The sequence below is a fragment of the Halyomorpha halys genome, unplaced genomic scaffold, assembly GCF_000696795.3.
Source record: "Halyomorpha halys isolate HHAL.00 unplaced genomic scaffold, Hhal_1.1 Scaffold33.1, whole genome shotgun sequence".
In the NCBI taxonomy this organism is placed as follows: domain Eukaryota; kingdom Metazoa; phylum Arthropoda; class Insecta; order Hemiptera; family Pentatomidae; genus Halyomorpha; species Halyomorpha halys.
Genome location: NW_027109698.1, coordinates 524,487 through 544,185, shown reverse-complemented (window position 1 = coordinate 544,185; position 19,699 = coordinate 524,487). Strand labels below are relative to the sequence as shown.

Here is a 19,699-nt window from a genome sequence, read left to right as displayed (position 1 = left end):
AGAAAAAAAAAAAAAAAAAAAGATGGATGTATATAAAAACATATATATTAAATAAATAAAAAAGAATATTTATGCAACTTGGGAATGAATATAACCATTGCTTTTTATGAAGTTAGTATTCTAATAAATAATTATTCTGTTCTGATTTAAAATTTTAACTATAAATCATTTTTAGATATTTCTTTTCTTATATTCTAAGGAACATTAAGTGCAACCAAAGGTGAATTAACAGGTATTTAGTAAATGACGCAGGACATGCAATTAAGCGACATTACTTGCCTTCCATTAGTGGGCAACGCCCTGAAGTAGGTTACAGATGAGATGAATAAATTATAACTAATTCTTAACTACATATAAAAAAACCTGAGTAAAGTAAATTTTATTTTAAACAATTAAACTAGCTGTAATAAAATTCTTTTATTTCCTAATAGTAAAACAGCAGAGAGTAAAGGACTCCAAAAATAATTATTTTTTATATTTATACATTATTTTATGTTTTTTTCAGAACATCGATCAATAAACTTGAAACTTGAAGTATTTAACTTTTTAATCATCTACTTAACCTATGAATATAAAATGGAAATTATTGTATGATAATTGATAAAGTATGAGTCAGACTTAATCCAACAATCTCTATCATTACATAAGATTTTGTAACCTCGGATTTTAAATATGTTTTGGGATAAATGTGTCTCATTTATGAGGGTTATATATCGATGAAGTTTGATTCAAGAAAAATTTTGAATTCATTCCTTTGAGAGGATATGCCATGAGCGTTCTAGTTTAAAATTTTTAATTTTCTTCATTCTGTAGCCATAGATAAAAAATAAATATTTAGGAATTAATAGAATAATATTCGATTTGTAGTAAAGTACAGTTATTCAGGAGAGAATTAGTAACAGTTGATAAGCTGTTATTTATGTTATGGTCCATTCGTGAAGAAGCTACAACTAACATGGATAAATGTGTCATAATATCTGATAAATAGGGTTTAATAGCTTTGATAATAATTTTAGTTATAGAAGACAATAAATTTCCACCATTAATTCTGTTGCCTTGATTAACTGTAGATCAAGGATTTTGTTTCAGTTGTTTATATATTAGACAAGAAGCATCAGCATATGAAAATTTTGAAGTAATTCTGGTTGCTGGTCTGTTTGGATTCTCAGATTTATAAGTTCTTGACTCAGGAGGCGAGTTTATTTCATTTTTTGGGGTTTAGTAATAGTTACATCCCTTAAATTAGCCGCATGAGTTGGCTCACAATTTACACAAAATGGCTTATCTATAAATTTTAAAGGGCATTTTGAGAAATGGTGTTTACCCAAGCACATAGCACATCTTGATTTTAAATGAGAATACTTTTTTGTACCACCATATCTCTGACAGTTTGTACATACATATATATATATATATATATATACGAACATCGGTGTTTTTATGCTGAGGTTCTGCTATAATTTATACCAAGATTAAAAATATTTTAAGCCTTTTCATTGTTTTAATAGACACTGAATAGAGAGGAGTAGGTTTTTTATCTTCATTTAGTATTCAGGATGCATATATAACTTCAAATTGTTTTGAATCTAACTCTGCCTTAATTCCTCTTTTTGGTTATGCTATAGAAAACCTTCATAATTACTACATTCAAATAGCTATTATTGTTCGTAAAATGTACGATATTTAACTTGACTTCTACCATATGTTGGTCTACAACAGTATTATCTGGGAGGTTTTGGGTTGTTCAAGTCTCTCGTTAAAGATAAGAGATTTCTCAGTAAAAAATAGTCCGTAACAAGCATGTCCAACTATGTAAAAGCATTTTATGTTTATGCCCTAAGTAATTAATCAATTTTTTTCTTAATAAAAAATTAAGTATGATAAAAACAGAATGACAATACTTTTAATGGTTCATATAAACCTAAATACACTACCCTGCTTCTAGCCATACTGTAGTCGGGGAAGAAAAAACAAAATTGTTTGAAGTATTTCTATACAGTTGCATTTCTGCTAATTCTAACCATAATGGGTAAAGTCACTTAATCTGTAGTTTAAAAAATGTAGAACTTTTAAAGGAAATCCTGTCCCTCTCCACCTAATTTCCAATATGTGGTTGTAATTGAAAAAATGACAAAAGTTGGAACATTAAATTTTGCGACATACATCCTATTCAATCTCAAGACTAAAAGATTTGTTAATCCATGTTCCAACAATTTTGTAATCATATTTTCACTTATTAACACAGTAGGATATCACTAATTCAGCCCTACATTAGGATTGGTAGTGTCAAAGTTGTCAGATTAGATGAAGTATATTAATATATATAAAATTTAATTTTTCTTCCTTTGCATTACACTTGTTCTATACACTTATTGCTAGTGCAACTACTAGTGAAAGAGTGAATATGACACTACAGCATCGATAGCAGACAATAATGCACAAATTGTGTATAATATAGTGTCCCACCCAAACTGGCATGAGACAAATAAACAGTTGACCAGCCAGAGCCAGAGCTCTTAAGAGTGCCGGATTACTGGACACGCCAAAATAACTACTCACCAGATTATAGAAACTGCGCTGTGTGGTATAATTCAACAGACAATATTTTTAAATAAGTAATCAATTACAGCAACAAACTGTTCATTAGAGAAACAGGACAGAAAAGAATTTATATGAATCACTTTTACCAACCAGGTCAACAAATTTAAGCTGAATTTTCAAATCAGATAAACAGGTAACTATGATTCATATAAAGAAAATGAAAATAACTAGTATGATATAAGATCATTTTGTAGCTCATTGGGTGTTAAATGAATTTACATGAACACATACAAAATTAGAGTAGCTTTATGTTAATACTTCATAAATTGTTTCTTCTGGGTTCAAGTTACACTCAATGGCCCAACAAAATAATACTTGACAATATTGTTTTCTATAAACTGAGATGAAAGTACTAAATATAATAAAACATAAAAATAAGTGATTATCTATGGAGATCCAACAATCTGCTGTTTTACTTAGCTCTTGTAACATTGCATTGGATGCTAACATGCAATTTATGCAGAAGTCAAATATAAAAATTAGGCATACTATTATTACCTTAAATTAAAAATAAAATTACGATCTATTCTTAAACAAAATTAAAAATAAATAATTAAACAGACCTGACATGAGTACCCTCAGATATATGTTGGACTAAATCACCAATTATTTCATGTTTAATATAATATAACATCCTCACTCGTAGTAGCAGTCTTTAAAAAAAAAATACACAATTAATATCAAGTTAAGGTATAATACTACAATAAATGAAAAAAACTAATTCAACACAAACTTGTTTGCATGGCGACTAAGATGTTTTCTATAATTGCTTTCAAGAAAAATATCACCATCAAACTTTTCGTGTCTACTCCAATGATCACTAAAATCCATTCCATCACATTTAAGTTTGCGAGTAGCTTTTCTTCCACGAGGAATTGTTTGTGATTGCCCTAAAAATGATAATCCAAAATTGAATTTTAAAAACCAATTAAAGCTTTCCTAGAGACAAATTCTAAGCCAAGAATTGATAACTAAGGTCAGAGTTTCAATAATAAAACTTAAGTATTTTATACGATAACTATCATTAGAAGACCTGTATGTAAACAAAATAGAAAATATTAAAATTCCTAATAAATAAATAAAAAAAACAAACAACAGAACTAGTTCATTGATATTGCACAACTTTCAATGCATTACTAACATAACAAAAAAAATAATAAATAGATTTAAAAGATTTTGTTTTAATATTAAAACTTAATTTTACTTATTATCAATTAAACTACTAGTGGTTTAACATCTAAGTATTGATTCATAATGATCAATCCTTCATTTATGTCAGTATTTTATTGAATATAATCATTAGGGAACAACTTATTGAAAATGCATATTTTCTTTTTAAATATGTTAGTACTGCATTGGGGATGAGGATATGATAAATTTTTAAATGGCTGACTTTTTTTTTCTATAAGGCACACAATTGCTAAGTTCAAACGATTAAAACAAAAATTAGTTTCATCAAAGAATAAACAATGTTAATAATAAATTATTTGTATGAATTGTAGATACCCTAAACAAAAAATTAAATATTATACTGGTTTTACATGAAACAAGGATTAAAATTTAAAAAATATTTGCTTTTTAAAGATAAGTAGCACAACAAAAGAAGTGGGCAAGAAAATCTTGGCTAATTTAAAGATCTTTGAATTATAGGGGGAAAAAAAAGGGAAAAGGTGATTACCAGAGTGATTTCTTGTATCAAATTCTGGAGGTGTTATTAGATCCCAAATGAAAGTTCTTATTTTATCATCACCTCTGTAGAATCTTAAGCAATATAATACCTAAAAATAAAAGTACTTTTTAATAAAGAAATTATTACAAACAAAGTACAAAATATAAATAATTTAATGAAAATAAAGTCTTAAAGTAATATTACAAACTATTTTTTTTTTACTTAAATAATTTATTTCTACCTTTAATTTAACAAAACAATCAGAGAATAAGATGGAATAAGAATCAAAGATATGATGAACCAGGATGAAATCAGCATTCAAATTATTGCTAATATCTTGATAGTTGGGCAAAGAAATTACTCATTCAACCACACTTCAGTCTTTAATAAGTAATGGCAGAAAATTTGTTTGTTACCACATTATACATCTATATATAATTGTGTCCAAATAAATTTATCAAGAAAATGTCTGTAGTTTGAAATTGTGTAGTTTAGAAAGTCGGGGTACACAAGTTTAATAAAATAGTAATAAGAATTTCATCTGAAATCATTGAATGTCCTTTATTTTGAAAATGTGTTTTTTTTTTAGGTTGTTCATAAATATAAATAAAACAAAAGTAAGAATATTTAGGTTTTACCAAACAGCTAGCTAGATTAGAGTAATGTAGAATGCATTTATTATATTTACACCAAGACATGATACCAATACAACAGTTTATGTCCATAAACCCATAAAGTGACTTAATTAAAGTCTGAGCACACAGAACTGTGCCAAACCAAATAGAAGATCATCAATCCATAAAACTGCTCAGAGCAATGCAGAATTAAGCAGTAAGGAGCAAAGTACAAACAAAAACTAAAATAAAAAACAAAATATTCAGAAGTACTAAAATACAGCGCACACAAACAAAAACTTTCCTTTGATGTACTGACAAGGAGGATCATGGTAGCTTGCATTCAAAGTTGTTTAAAATTAAGCAGTTCGCTGTCCTTACAGCTGTTAAATTTGTTTTGTTTATCACTGTTCTGCACTACCAGCATGCACACAGCTTTAAGATAAACATTTGATAAGATACTATAGAAGCCCAATTTAAATAAATGCTCAACTTTAAAACTACAAGTCCAATAATGTGGATTAAGATAGTTATCTAATTAGACATTTAGTTACCTGCAATAGAATAGATCCCACCCAAATCATATACAAGAGGATAGCAAAAAATTTGAAAATCAAGATAATTAAAGAAATGTAACAATAGATACAGATATAAAAAATGAAGTACTCAAAAAGAATTTGGCTTGATGTTGATTATAATTAAGTTAATTTGATTACATAAGTTATTAAATCAAATAATAATTGATCCTTGTGCATAAGGCCTCCACATAAATTAGAACAAAATATTGCAACCCACACAGCAAGTCTTCAAGGTGTTTTACATTTTCTAAAAATGTCATAAAGATCAGATTAACAGTAGTATGTGTTATGACAGTCAGACAGATTTGACCATAGATAGATACCGAACCACATTTCTTCCTTGATGTCTAAAATGTAAAATATGAGTGCAAATGTTTAGTTCTGAGGACAATTTCTTTCATTTTCATCATCATTACAAGGCTTACCTTCCAAACATATGTTAGTGAAGAAGCAATAAAAAAATTAGTTGAGGTCTTTAGGTATACCACCTGTAATATAGTACAATTAATTTCACAAGGTTTTGGTAGGATTGAATCATCTAAACCCAGTAAATATAATTTATTTAATTCCATTATGGATATCAAATGGAATATGGTGTAATAAGGATGGAAGGATGACGTGAAAAAACATAGATGCTGGACCAGATAGGATTGTGTTATGCTGATCCCTCAATTTTGGGTTTTGAAGATGCTTGGTGAAGTATGTAGTCAGGTCAGCAAATGCTACTGGTAACATCATCATTTATTCACCCTAATTATTAATATAATATAGATAAAAATAAACAGATTTTAGATATTAGACCAGTTAAAACCATAGATTGACTATTGTTCATAAATCCAAATAAAAAAATAATAATACATACTATCACACGGGCACAATCTTCAATATCTGCTTCTTTCCATCCTTCTCGAAACTGATTATGAGCCAATATTTCTTGCCATCTACCCCAACTGTGATTAAAATGAAGAAAGTAAATTAAAAAATGTAAAACATTAAAACAAATTTTAATTTAAAAAAGAAATTATTACTTTTTTATTTTAAACAAAAATACAAACCCAAAAGTCAGAAGTCCTCTCTCAACTTTGAAGCATTCAGACCTAGCCCATGTACCATAAGTTATATCACCATCTTTTGTAGAATAATCTTCAAACCGATATCTATGTTTCTTATGAAGCTTATTCTTTACCCGACGCCCTAGAAGTTTCAATAGTTATCATAAAAATACTGAAAGTTTTCTGATTAAACAATAAATATATCAAAACTGAAATAAGACTATTCACAATAACTATTCCAGTTTAATTTATCAAATATGTCCGTTACAAAGTATATCATGAACTAAAGTATGACTGAAATACCGTAATAAACATTAGTAATTAAATTAACAAATAATTTTTTTTTTTAAAAGATGATCCGAGAGTGTCAAAAGGTATTATTTAGTAATAAAATCATTTATTATGAGCCAACATTTTGCACCGATTTGCAGGGCTTCATCAGGGCTAAAAAAGATACAAACAACTAAAATAATATAGCAAAGTAAGAGAATATATAAAATGAATTAATTAATTCAATAATGCAGTGTAAAACAATTTTCAACTATGATATATAGATGACATGAATTCAATAGGGAAATTGAGAATATGACAAATATGGGGATTATGAAGGTGCATGAATATGGGACAATTGTCCTAAAACGTAAAATGAAAAATATAGAATAGATTATATTCATCTAGGAAGTTTACCTTCACCTCAACAATTCAAAAAAATTAATATAATTAAACTTTCTAAAAAAAAAAATCAATAGTAAATAAACTATAGCGAAGAAAAAAATGGCTTAAAGGAGTTTTAGAAAGCTTTTCTTCATGTTTAATAAATAGTTTTATTACTATTTGAGTTGTTTTGACTTCACTTGGACTATCTTTCTTTTATATACTACACACTGTCAATCAACAATCTTCTAATATAATACTTTTGTTCAATTCGACCACTTATAGTACACCATACTATCTTCATACTACAGCAGGAGACCTAATCTCATAAATGTAACTTCTTGTCTCATGGTTAAATACGTTGACAGAACTCCCTTATTTGTCATTACATGCTAATATTGAAACATATTATTGTCAATTATTTTTATAATATCAATTATTATACATTTTTCAAGGAGAATAATTACCTTCTGGAAGATTATCTTTCACTGGCACAACATAGTATTAAATATAAACATCAATTTGATTTCAATAATCCAGAAATATTAGATATAGTTAAGAATAGTAGGAATAGAAAAATAATCAGTACATATTACAAAAAACATCGACAAAGCAATCAATTATAAAGCAGATACAAAAACTTTAAGCACACATTATATGGATATTATAAATAAATTAACTTTTTAGTTTTTATGTGGTTTTATATAATCTAGAATTAATTTAGTCATTTTTGTTTGTTATTGTATAAAAAAATTGTTTATAATTAAAAAAAATAGTTCTATATAATAAAAAAAAAAAGAATGGTTTTGAAAAATTGTTAATTTTAGTTTAATTGTTCATCTTTGTGGTAATAGATGTAGGAGATAAGTGTTTATAGTCTATGTGGTTGTTATCATAATGAAAGATAACCTTCAGGAAGGAAATTATTCTCCTAAAAATGTATAACTGTTAATAGTAAAAAAGTTGTTATTCATTAAATGATAATATTATTAGCAATAATGACAAAATAGAAGATAATTTTATATTATATATAAGATATTTTTATCAGGTAAATAGTTTAGATGTATATATGATATATTAGTAATGTTGTAAGCACATGTTAAAAGTTTTTGTTGAATTTGGTTTTATGGCAACCTGAAGATGGGGGATATTCCCAAAACGTTGTTGTTGATTATATGAAATAAATTATTACAATTAAACAAGGAAGATTTGTGTCATTCACCACATTCAATTTAATTCCAGAAACTCTTCCAGTAAAAGATCATTAAGTTTATAATTATTAATCATTTTAATTTAGTGTATTTTCCATTTTTACTTTCACTCACCTATACAAGAAATATATTAAAAAAAAAAAATTAAACCTGAGCCGCTACAACCTATGAAGGGTTAGGGGTGCAGTACTTTGTAAGGAAGTACTGTTACTAAACCTCCTTTTGTGCAAAGAGGCAATTTCATCAGAATCACACTCAGGCACCAAATTTTTACCTAATAAAGGGTAACCACCTAATAAGGCTAGGTGAATACCGGAGAGCTCCTGAACCCACAGAGATGACTCAAGAGTGCAATGGAACAAAATAATTCTCTCCCACAGCTGGATTTGAAACCTGGTCAGAGTTTGTAGCAAAGTTATCTAAGTAGGTAGTCAACGTCATAATTAAAAGATAATAAAGAATAAAAGCCATAAAAAATTAAAATGTTTATTAAAAAAACTTGAGATACCTGCTTTTAAAAAACACATGATAATTTAAATCCAAATATGGAAATTATTTTAGGGTTAAATAGTTCATGGCCATGATGCTAATATTTAAGAAAATGGACAACTACGGCTTTTTATAAAGGAGAAGTAGAGGTAGGATAACTGCCATAAGATGATTCACATTGTATTGCTAATTCGTGGTTAAAATAGGTAGCACAAAAACAAACTATTTACCTCTCCCTCTCCCAACACCTAAAGATGTATCATTGTCATTATCTGACTCCGCACCAGATGAACTCTCTAAATCAGATATATCCATTACAGCTTCATCATGGCCATATCGTTTGATCTGAGTTCTTCTACGTGGTTCATGCATCAGCAGATCATTCTGAAATAAAACATTTGACATTAACATAAAATACAAGGATAAGTTAGAAAACAGAGAAATGACAAGCAATCTCTCGATGATTATGTCTTATATATAGGACAATGACATGAAAAGCTCTGTATTTTGACTATATCTTATTATTTTTTGTCCTGATGATGCCTGCATACACTTCCTTTTATTGTCAAAATTACAATATTTTCTCCACACTATTGATATTAATAAACTTTTTTATTTTTTTCACAATATTCATACTTAATTATTTAGTGTCCAATGTCTCTGTTCTGTTCTTGATAACATAATTTAGTTTCAAAATTGAATTAGACTTCTGATAATTATCGTAATTCAATTAAGCATTTACGTCATTTAAATTTTTTTTGATCTGAATCAAAATCTCACTATGAGATATCAGACAAGATTCCCACGTCTTCCATCTTCCAATGCAATAGGTTAAATGGTTTTGAGAAAAGAAAGTTTTTTTCTATTTATTATTACTTTCACTTCTTACTCATCAAATATTAGATTTCGTAAGATCGTACTGTAGGATTATATCAGCAAAACAAATGCATGACAATCAAGATTTGTTTTATACAAACTGCATTGTTCTGGAGTGTTGAGAAAACTATGCCTAAATTAGCAATTATTCAAATATTAAAATTTATGACTCAAAATTATGAAATATTTATATCAAATACAATTGATCAAATAAATGTTATATATCAACAAAATGTATTAAAATAGTAATTAATATATCTAATAACCCTTTATTTTAAAACTCTACATAATTCTTGATTTAAACAAATGGAATAAATCATAATTTTTTATGTTTAAAATAAATATGTTTCCTTTTTATCATCAAAATAATATTACTTTCTTTATTTTATTGTTATTAATTAACTTTTTCAATGCTTCTTAACTTCTCATGTCCTTGCTCTGTTCATAGCAATTGCCAACATTTTTTTATTTTATTCCAAAACAGATGTTAAATTTTACTACAGTATATATAAAGCAAATCATTATATATAAATATACATACATAAACTACAAATAAAATTACTTTCCACGTAAGTTTACAATTAAGGAAAATATACAGTTTTTAATCAAAACACACATTTTTCTTTAAGCTAGAGCAAAGAGGCTAATGGTTATTGTAACAAAAGCACTTACCCCTTCATCTCTTTCAGAAGTATCGATATCAGCTTTTTTTGCCCATTTTTTCCAGAAGTCTGGATCATCGACGTCTATATCAGCTCGAATGCCAGATGAGGCAAAACTTGCTTTAGAGAATGTGGAACCCTTTTCGCTCTCCAAGGTAATTACTGTTGTTCTTCTTTCAAGAATTTGATCAATATCTTCTTCACAGAATTTATCAGCAGCACTATCTTCTTCCATAATGGCTCCATAAGCACCTGAAATTAGTTTTTCAAAACAAGTAATAAATGGAATGTGGATATTCAAAAATTTAACACTACAAAGCGAGAAATGACAACTAAATGAAATGATGTTGGAATATCATAAAAAAAAAAAAACATTAGACTTAGATTAATGAAAATGTTGACTGAAGTCCTTCCAAAAGATATTGACTGGATCCATTAGCCGTTAGTAAGTTGTACCACTGATCAGATATTTATTAAAAGACAATTTATTTGAACGTCCAATGAATTAAGTAAAAACGGAGGCTTGGATTTTATTTAGAAAATAACTTGAACTTGAAATCTCATTTCCTGCATTCACATATTGACTTCTTTCTGAACGAAAAACATGGAGTGACAGAAATAAAAATTATTGTTAGCATGTCTGCTAAAGAAAAATTGGTGAAGATTGAATGCTGAGCTTAGTTTTAGGAATTTTGTTGATTTCAAATACCAAAAATACTGTATGCATGTCAATATACAGTATTTTTGGTATTTCAAATACCAAAAATACCCATTACTTTTGTGGGCATAGAATAAATGTTCGGTCAATACTAATAGATTTTTTGACCCAATCGTCAATGATTTGTTCTTGAAAATCTTAAGATGCATCTCATTTGCAAATTACTGAGAACAAGGAAGATGGCAAATTAAAATTACCATTACAATTAAATGCAATGGTTTAATTTTTTATTTATTAAAATCTTGTTGTAACAAATTAACAATTTATACATTTTATTAATTTTTATTGTTATAGGTTGAAATTCATCATTTTTTATCTTTCTTTTTAATATTAAATTTTGTAAAAATAAAAACATGTTGATATTTTTATCAAATAAAAATTTTATCTTAATAATAATTATAAGCCAAATCTTTACCCTTCTTTAATAAGTCTTCAATTTCTTTTTTTGTAAGCTGCTTATTTGTTCCCCCAACTTCTTTTCCACCTTGAGATGTGTTCATACTTTGTAATACTGCTTTATCTAAACCAAGTTTAAGAGATGCTTTATCAAACATCTCTCTCTCATAAGTATTTCTACAAAGCAGCCTATAAACTTTAACCATTTTTTGTTGACCAATTCTGTGACATCTTGCTTGTGCCTGGAAAAAAAAAAAATTGTAAATAAAATAAAAGTATTAATAAGAGCACTAAAACGAAAACAGCATTTTAGGATTTAATAACTAACTTTAATCAATATTCTTTTCGATAAAATCTTCTCGAGTAATGAATATAATTTATTTTATGTGTAAAAGTAGCACATCGAACGTAATACTTTTACGTTGTTCTTACGAAAAAAATTTTTTTTTTAATGTTCAACAAGAGGAGCAGAGGGCAATGTAAGGAACAAAATTTATGATATATTAAATAATTTATTGCTAGACCAACTATTGTAATAATAATAGATTAATAATAGGCAATACAGTCAACTGAGGGTGTCATCTTCTAGAGGAAGATCAATATCGGACCCCGGTGTTAAATGCCACAACATTAAAATGTATTCATTAGATTGAAATTCTACATATACAACATATTAAAACATTAGATTAAAATATGAATATAAACATTCCTACATAAACAATAGTATGCACATCTTGGGTCCTTTTTTCTCTCCTCCCTTTAAAATATTAACTAGAGGTATTATTTAATCAAACATTTTAGTAAATCTGTTTGTTCCATCACCTATTGTAGGTTATTTAATGAACTTTGGTCAAAAGCATTTATTTGGACAAAGCTGATCGCAATTAAATTGTAAGAGCTTTCTTATTTTACTTTTTCCGCCTCTTTTCGAAAAGAGTTTAGGGACTGGTATTGCATGGTCAAAAGTCTTAAATTTAAAAATAATTTAGTACACCTACCTGTAAATCATTTTGTGGATTCCAATCAGAATCATAAATAATTACTGTATCAGCAGCAGTAAGATTTATACCCAGGCCACCAGCTTTAGTGCACAGCAAGAATACGAATCGATCTGAATCTGGCTTGCAAAATCGATCGATTGCAGCCTGCCTCAGGTTACCACGAATTCTTCCATCGATCCTTTCAAATGGATATCTACAAAATAATAAAAATTAATTATTTCTTAGAAATAATAAAAAAATTTATGCAATATAGAACATCTTAATGCAAAAAACATGTTTCATTCATTCCCAATTTGGACACAAAAAGGATGGTTTATAAAAGCCAAGAAAAACTTTGACATAAATAAATCTTCAAAAAATGAACACAGTCTTGAGAAACATTCTTTCTGCACCTGTTTTAAGCTGTTCACAGGAAGGTCCAATTCCTCTAGGATGATTACAATCATTTCCGGAATCAAGACATTCATAAGAACACTTATATAATACAGCACAAGGGCATATAAGCAGCATATATAATATAATATACAGCACATAACCATCTTACATAATACAGAATAAGGTAACCGATCAACAAGTAGAATAGTCAACCTACGATGTTTGGAGAGTTTGCTGTAGTGATGTAGATGATTATCAATCATAAACTCAAGTACTAATAACAGTACTCTATACTTAATACTGAAAGTATTTGAGTAAAATAATCTGTACTTGGAGAAAATTTTGTCCATCTCTACCATTAAAAAAAATGATCCATTTTAAAACCATTGTATAAAGGCTATAAATTACATACTGTTAAATCATGAACGTTAATTTAAATGAAACGGAACTTATTTACATTATCTTATCAATTGTTATTAGTAAAATAATCAACCTAAAACTACTATTCTGCTCTTTACTCATTTATACATATAATCAAATATTTTTATTATTTGTAAGGATATTAAATATATCGACAATATAAAAGAACGACACACACACACACACACACACACAAATATATTATAGAGATATTTTTATATCCTTATTAATGGCAAGAATATTAAACAATGTATATAGGAAGATGGTCAGGGTTGCAGTCCAAGGAGAAACAAAAATAGTTTACAACTATTTATCATTGTAAACTATTTTTGTTTCTCCTTTGACCGTAGCCCTGACCATCTTCCTATATATCAATTTTTAAGGTCAACTATATATAAATATATTAAACAATGTAATTTGTAGCCAGGAATGAAACACAGGACATTATTAAGATATATGAAAATGTTAGGGAAAATAAGAGCATTACTCTATAAAATATTAGGAGTTTGTATTACCAAAAGGATATAAATATTAAATTGAATGTTTAAAAGTAATTTTTGGTGAGTAAGAATAGAAAGGTTCAAAATTTGAGTTATATTCTTGAATTTAATAATTAATAAATGCACCAATAGGTGCAATTACCAATTATCACCAATTACCAATAGGCAATTCTCTTTTTAAAATTAATTATTCTAAATATTAAAATGTATTTTATCAGGAAAAATCATGTTTAAATCCATTTAAACATAATTTAAGTATTTTTGCATTTTAGAAGTCAACTACATTTTACAATTTAAATATTAAAATAGGTTAAGATCATAGACTGAAGGAAGCCTAAATCTGACCTCAGAAACAAGTGATAGTAGCATTGTGCATAGGTGTAACTATGAATATCTAGAACATTAAAATATTCATTTATAGAATTAAACCTCAAATATTAATTATATAAGAATCCATATCTAAATAGCAAAATAAATTATTAACTGTTATTTGTTGTTATTGTACAATGAAGTCTGAAGCCTAGAGGATAGGGAAGAACTGCTTACCTCTTCTTAAATGTGGATACTCCAACATATGGTTAAGGCAAGTCCAAATTTACAATTTGGATTTTCTTAAATTTTTATTACAATTGAAATTTCTTAAAAGAAGATGATTAGAGGGAAAATCGGTTTATGTTTGCATTGATGATTTACATTAACCTGCTGAGAGGTGTTACGTTTGAAGCTCTCAATGAGGAATTGATTAGGGATCTTATATTTATTAATAAGCTAGACCTACAGACGTCAGAATCCCTTCAATTAGATGATATTTTGGACCTAAAGCAAGGGTAAGACTAGGTGAAAATATTTATAGCTAACAACAATGGTCTGGGATAAGGGTAGAACTGTTTCTATGTGTTTGTGTATTTGAGTCTGATATATCAAAATACAGTAGCACTTCCATAATCCAGATTAACTCTGATTAGACCCTGTTCTGATTATTAAAATGTAGGGATTTTTGAAAAATAAACTAAGAAAAGTACATTTGATTACTTAGGTATAAAGAAAACTTGCTAAATCCATTGATAATCAACATTTATAAATAAAGCAGATAAATAAAAGCATCATGGATGCACATATTTTTACAACTAAAATTTTTACTATATAACTAAGTACCTAATTAAGTAATATGTATGAACCTGTGAATAAAGTGTAACACAAACAATGAAGTACATATAAAATAAAAATATAAACTTATAAAATAAATACAGTACAGTTATATATTTCCCAGCTCTAAATATTTTTATTGATTGTTGAGCTGCAATGAGAGTTGCTTTTCTGCAGCCAAGTTTTCGATTCATTTTAATAAAATGGGCTAGGTTGGTGTACTCTTTATCTTTTTCTCAAATCATGACATCAGTCTCAGTTGCCATAAATGTGTCTGCACTACCTTCTAGCACCATCTAAATCTTTTTGTGTTATTTCTTGGTCAAATGCTGCGGCAGAACTCAATAGAGGTATGGAAGGGCACTATTTAGAGAATGTTGTTACACATTGTTCATTCAAGATTGAAAGCTAAGTGTGTCCTCCCACAGTAATGGGTCTCACCGATCCTAAGAGAACGCCCAGGTCAAAATGTGGAAGTGGATTGTAACACTATGGAAGGACATTGAGCCAGCCTGTTGAAAAAGACTGGGAACTAAGCAATCAACGAGTCAGAGTACAGTTTAGCGTACCACTTTTTTAATAATAACAACCTTCTTTTCCATAAAAACATCTTTTTATTTATTTGCAATTTCTTAAGAAGAATTTTATTTTTAATAACCTCCTTAAATATTTTAATTCACAGTTTTTATAAATAAGAAATGTATTTTAGTAATTTAAAATTACTTTGGTTGAAAGCATAATAATATGTTTATAAAGACAGAATATCAGATCACATCTTTTTATTTTTTTAAATGAAGTCAGATCTTATCTCTTTTTAGGCTTATTGACAGACCTCAAGTTAATCAATATGGACTTACAGCTTGTTAAATAAGAAAGTTTTTCCAAAAATGAAAAAAGCTTGCCTTTTTTTTTAACTTCCCTGAAGTACACATATACATAAACAATAAATTATTCTTATTATTTAACTATATTTTATTGTTTATCAATTGCCTAATATCATGCATATTTACATAAAACTCATCAATCAAATATAACTAATAGCACTTACTTTCTGTACATTAAGTAGTCTTCAAGTATATCTAGGCACCGAACCATTTGAGAAAATATTAAAACTCTATGCCCACTCCCCCTCAATTTTGGCAGCAGTTTATCAATAAGAACCATTTTACCAGATGAATTTATAAGAGCCTTATAGTAAGCATCAGGGTCTTCTCCATGCTGTTGCTTAAAATCATGCTGAATTTGGTCTTCCGCTCCTAAATATCAATATCATCAAAATATAATCATGATAAAAAGTAATATAAACAAACAGCTAAACAATTTATACACATATTAGGGTGTCTACAAAAACATTTTTACAGTAGTTTCTGACTTTTAAGGGTCATTTTTCAAAAAATTCCAAGACATTAAAAAACTATTTTAAAATTATATATACCAGCAGTGACCAACCTGTACATTTTTCTGGCCCATGAGATTCATTTCACTTTTACAAAACATATATAGTTTATAATGGGCTAAGGTTGGTGAAAACCAATTGATTAAAAAATACATTATTTGTGCTTCCATGCGTTTAAAAATTAACTGTAGAAATTATGAGAAAAAATTAACTTTGATTTAAAAATAATATTCTTTAATTTAAGAAATTAAAATATTTAGCATTTAAATCAAGAAAGAAACTAATATGGGTATGGACATTGTACCTAAAACATTTCTCGATGCAATCTAAAAGGAAATTTTATGTTCCCCTCGCCTCTGCCAGGATGAGGACATTTACTATATTTTTCTGGATAAAAGAAGAAAGGAAACAACTTATCAACCTTCGTAATATAACGGTCTGAAAAAACACAATATTGCGGGGGTCCTTTTTGGACCACGATAGAATTTATGCATTTCTTATTGTTTTAATCAATTCTGGTATCAACATTCCATCTTGTTAGTCAGAATAAATGGCAAAATGAATATAAAGAATGGATTTTAAAAACATTTAGAAAAAAAAACTTAATTTATTACTCCTCTCTTGTTTTATGGTTGCTTCTTCCACATCAATTTCTTTGCCAGCACAACTTTTATCCTCAATGTTTTCCAAAACATTCTTCATTATTTCTGGACTAATTTTAGACTAAATGTTCAGAAATGATGAGTCAATCAATCTTCTATCAACTAATATTTTACTTGGAATCAGCTTCTCATTACATAACATGTTTTGTAAAGTACCCTTATTTTCACTCATGGTGAATGTTTTACAAATGCAACAAATGCATTTACTGGTGTTCAATCGATAGAGTCCATAAATAGAACAATTGGTCGTCTGCTAGTTTGTCTCTTGTAAATAGAGTCACTAACTATTTTGTCAAGTGTGTCTACTGGTCCCTTAGCTGTGTGATTGCAAATTTTAACAGTATGCTGTGTAACTGTCACACATTTCGCAGGTTTGGATTTCATATAAATTCTAAACTGAACGTTTCATCAAAACCGGACTAGCTGTTCATCTATGATTGGTAACATGAAATCCTATATTATAGTATCTTTAGCAGAAAGATGTGAAAAGACCAGTAATTTCTCGAATCAAAGTTAATTTATCCATTTTCACTCTATCTTGTCTAGTATACTAAGGTCATATTTGGACATGGTTGCTCCAAATATAAGCTTCTGATAAAGATAATCAGAATACCATATCTTTGTAATAGGTTCTCACTTGCACTTGCTTTTAATGACCCCACTACATAAAAGCTCTGTGTAGGCATGCATTTCAGTTTCAGACACAGGAACCCATTCCTGTTTTCCTGTCTTCAAGTTGCACTTTTCCATTTCTAAAAGCATCCTCTGGCAAGTATGATTCACATATTAGGTAAGTACTTTCAGGAAATGTTTACTTAATGCAAACAGTCATGAAGAATCTAAATAATTCCGCAGAAACCCATATACACTGAATAGCATGGGTATCCAGACGTATCGCTGTTTTTATTAGAAAAAGGAATATGAAATTCTAACAGTTTAAAATAAAATTATATACCTACCGTTGAGAAGATATGGATGAATACAACATTTTCTTAATTCCATCATAGTGTTCATGAGATTTGGTACATTTGCAGACGTTGTTCCTTTAGATAAAAAAGAAAAATTTCTTTCTAATATACCCCTGTAATACTTTTTTTGAATATTTGTCAGTTCCACCTAAAAAATAATAAATATAATAATCATTGTGTTTTATATTTTTGTTTAAAGCTAAAGCTGTAATGTTATTTTAAAAGAATAAAGAGGATGACAGTAAAAATAAAACCAACAACAGTGTAAAACTACTCAATGCAGGCCACATTGTATGCTTTCAACAGGACAAATTAAAATGATAAGCTGTGATGAAAAGATTGTATCAGAAAAATTCTTAACTGTTTTCGTTTATTTGTCATCAAAATTTACTAAAAATGTTTTATGAAGTAACAAAAGTTAAGATATTTTTTTTAATTATTACTACTTGTTTCCAAACATTTGTAATGAAACAAAAAAAAAATTACTGCTTTAACTGGACCTGGTATCACTGAAGTAAATGATAACTGTCTGTAGGTTTAAACTCAAGCTGGCAGGATTTCCTTTTTATTAGTTTTTATACATGGAGAACCTATACACCACATAACCTACCGCACTATCTTCTAGTGGAATAAATATGTGAAACTGGGGTTTAGAGTATTTAAAATAGATTGAATAAAGGACCCTAAATGATGAAAGCTAGTCAATCCACTAAACCTCCTAAAACTCGTTGCATTTATAAATTTTATGTTCTACAACAGGTAAATATGGTCCATAAAAGACTTTAACAAGTTATGGCACATGGTAACATTCAACAAAAAAAATAAAGCCAGGAGTTTAGCCACTTCAAATCTTTGTGAAATCAGGAGAAAGAAGTGAACCTAAAGATAAAATGTGTAAATCAATTAATCAACTATTTTACCTTGGGAAATCCTGATACCAAATTGTATAACAAGAGCCAGTAATAAAGTTTTAACTTAAATAGAGAGTATTATTAGTATTCCATGAGCATTTCTAATGGAAAGTACAGGGGAGATATCATAGACATGATTTTTCAAGATGAGAATTTGTTTATGGTTACAACCAAGGTCTTTGATTAAAAGTATACTTTTAATCAGATTACTATTTACAAATATGGTTGTATGTGAAATATGTTGTAATGTGAAAGAATAATTTTAAGGTGATTGAAACTTATTACAACTTAGGCTTCTTATTTACTATTATTGTATTACCTATTGACTAATTCAATTCCAGTGGGCTTGGAAATTTTTTGGTACTACTAACAGGTCAGCAGGCAGAAGGGACACATAAATTGGGAGAACGTCAAGGTAGATATAATATTGAGAATGATTGATGAAGATGGAAAGTCATCAATTTAAATAACAATATTTACTATTAAAAATAAATAAAAAAAGATTTAGGAGTTGAAGACAATTAGGTGTTCCTTTTTTAATATTTTTTTTACTTTTTAAATAAGTATTTAAACAACAAAAAGCTTTTTGAATGTTTTATTAAACAAGAATGCTGAGATCTTTAGAATGAGCAAAAGAAAAACATTTATTGTCAAATCACAATCTTCTAATACATTGGGTGGGTAGTTAAGGAAGTAATAAGAGATGAAATATTCCTTTACCATTGGATAAAAATAAAATGTATACCAAATCCAAATGAGTATTTGATCAAGAAAATACTTGTAATTTAATATTATAAAAT

At 28.1% G+C, this 19,699-nt stretch overlaps 1 protein-coding gene across 6 annotated transcripts in view; it reads right to left on the bottom strand.

The window, feature by feature from the left end:
* The window catches only part of kis (kismet), a 95,568-nt gene that overhangs the window by 46,097 nt on the left and 29,772 nt on the right, over positions 1 to 19,699 (bottom strand). For all 6 annotated transcript variants that reach the window (XM_014428084.3, XM_014428088.3, XM_014428065.3 and 3 more), the window contains exons 15-25: positions 17,980 to 18,136; positions 16,011 to 16,218; positions 12,519 to 12,714; positions 11,540 to 11,762; positions 10,417 to 10,658; positions 9,099 to 9,252; positions 6,518 to 6,656; positions 6,325 to 6,412; positions 4,280 to 4,379; positions 3,335 to 3,491; positions 3,165 to 3,254 (exon numbers count right to left, since the gene is read on the bottom strand). In XM_014428084.3, coding sequence (XP_014283570.1) covers positions 3,165 to 3,254; positions 3,335 to 3,491; positions 4,280 to 4,379; positions 6,325 to 6,412; positions 6,518 to 6,656; positions 9,099 to 9,252; positions 10,417 to 10,658; positions 11,540 to 11,762; positions 12,519 to 12,714; positions 16,011 to 16,218; positions 17,980 to 18,136 — 1,754 coding nt within the window. The remainder of the gene's footprint in view (positions 1 to 3,164; positions 3,255 to 3,334; positions 3,492 to 4,279; positions 4,380 to 6,324; positions 6,413 to 6,517; positions 6,657 to 9,098; positions 9,253 to 10,416; positions 10,659 to 11,539; positions 11,763 to 12,518; positions 12,715 to 16,010; positions 16,219 to 17,979; positions 18,137 to 19,699) is intronic.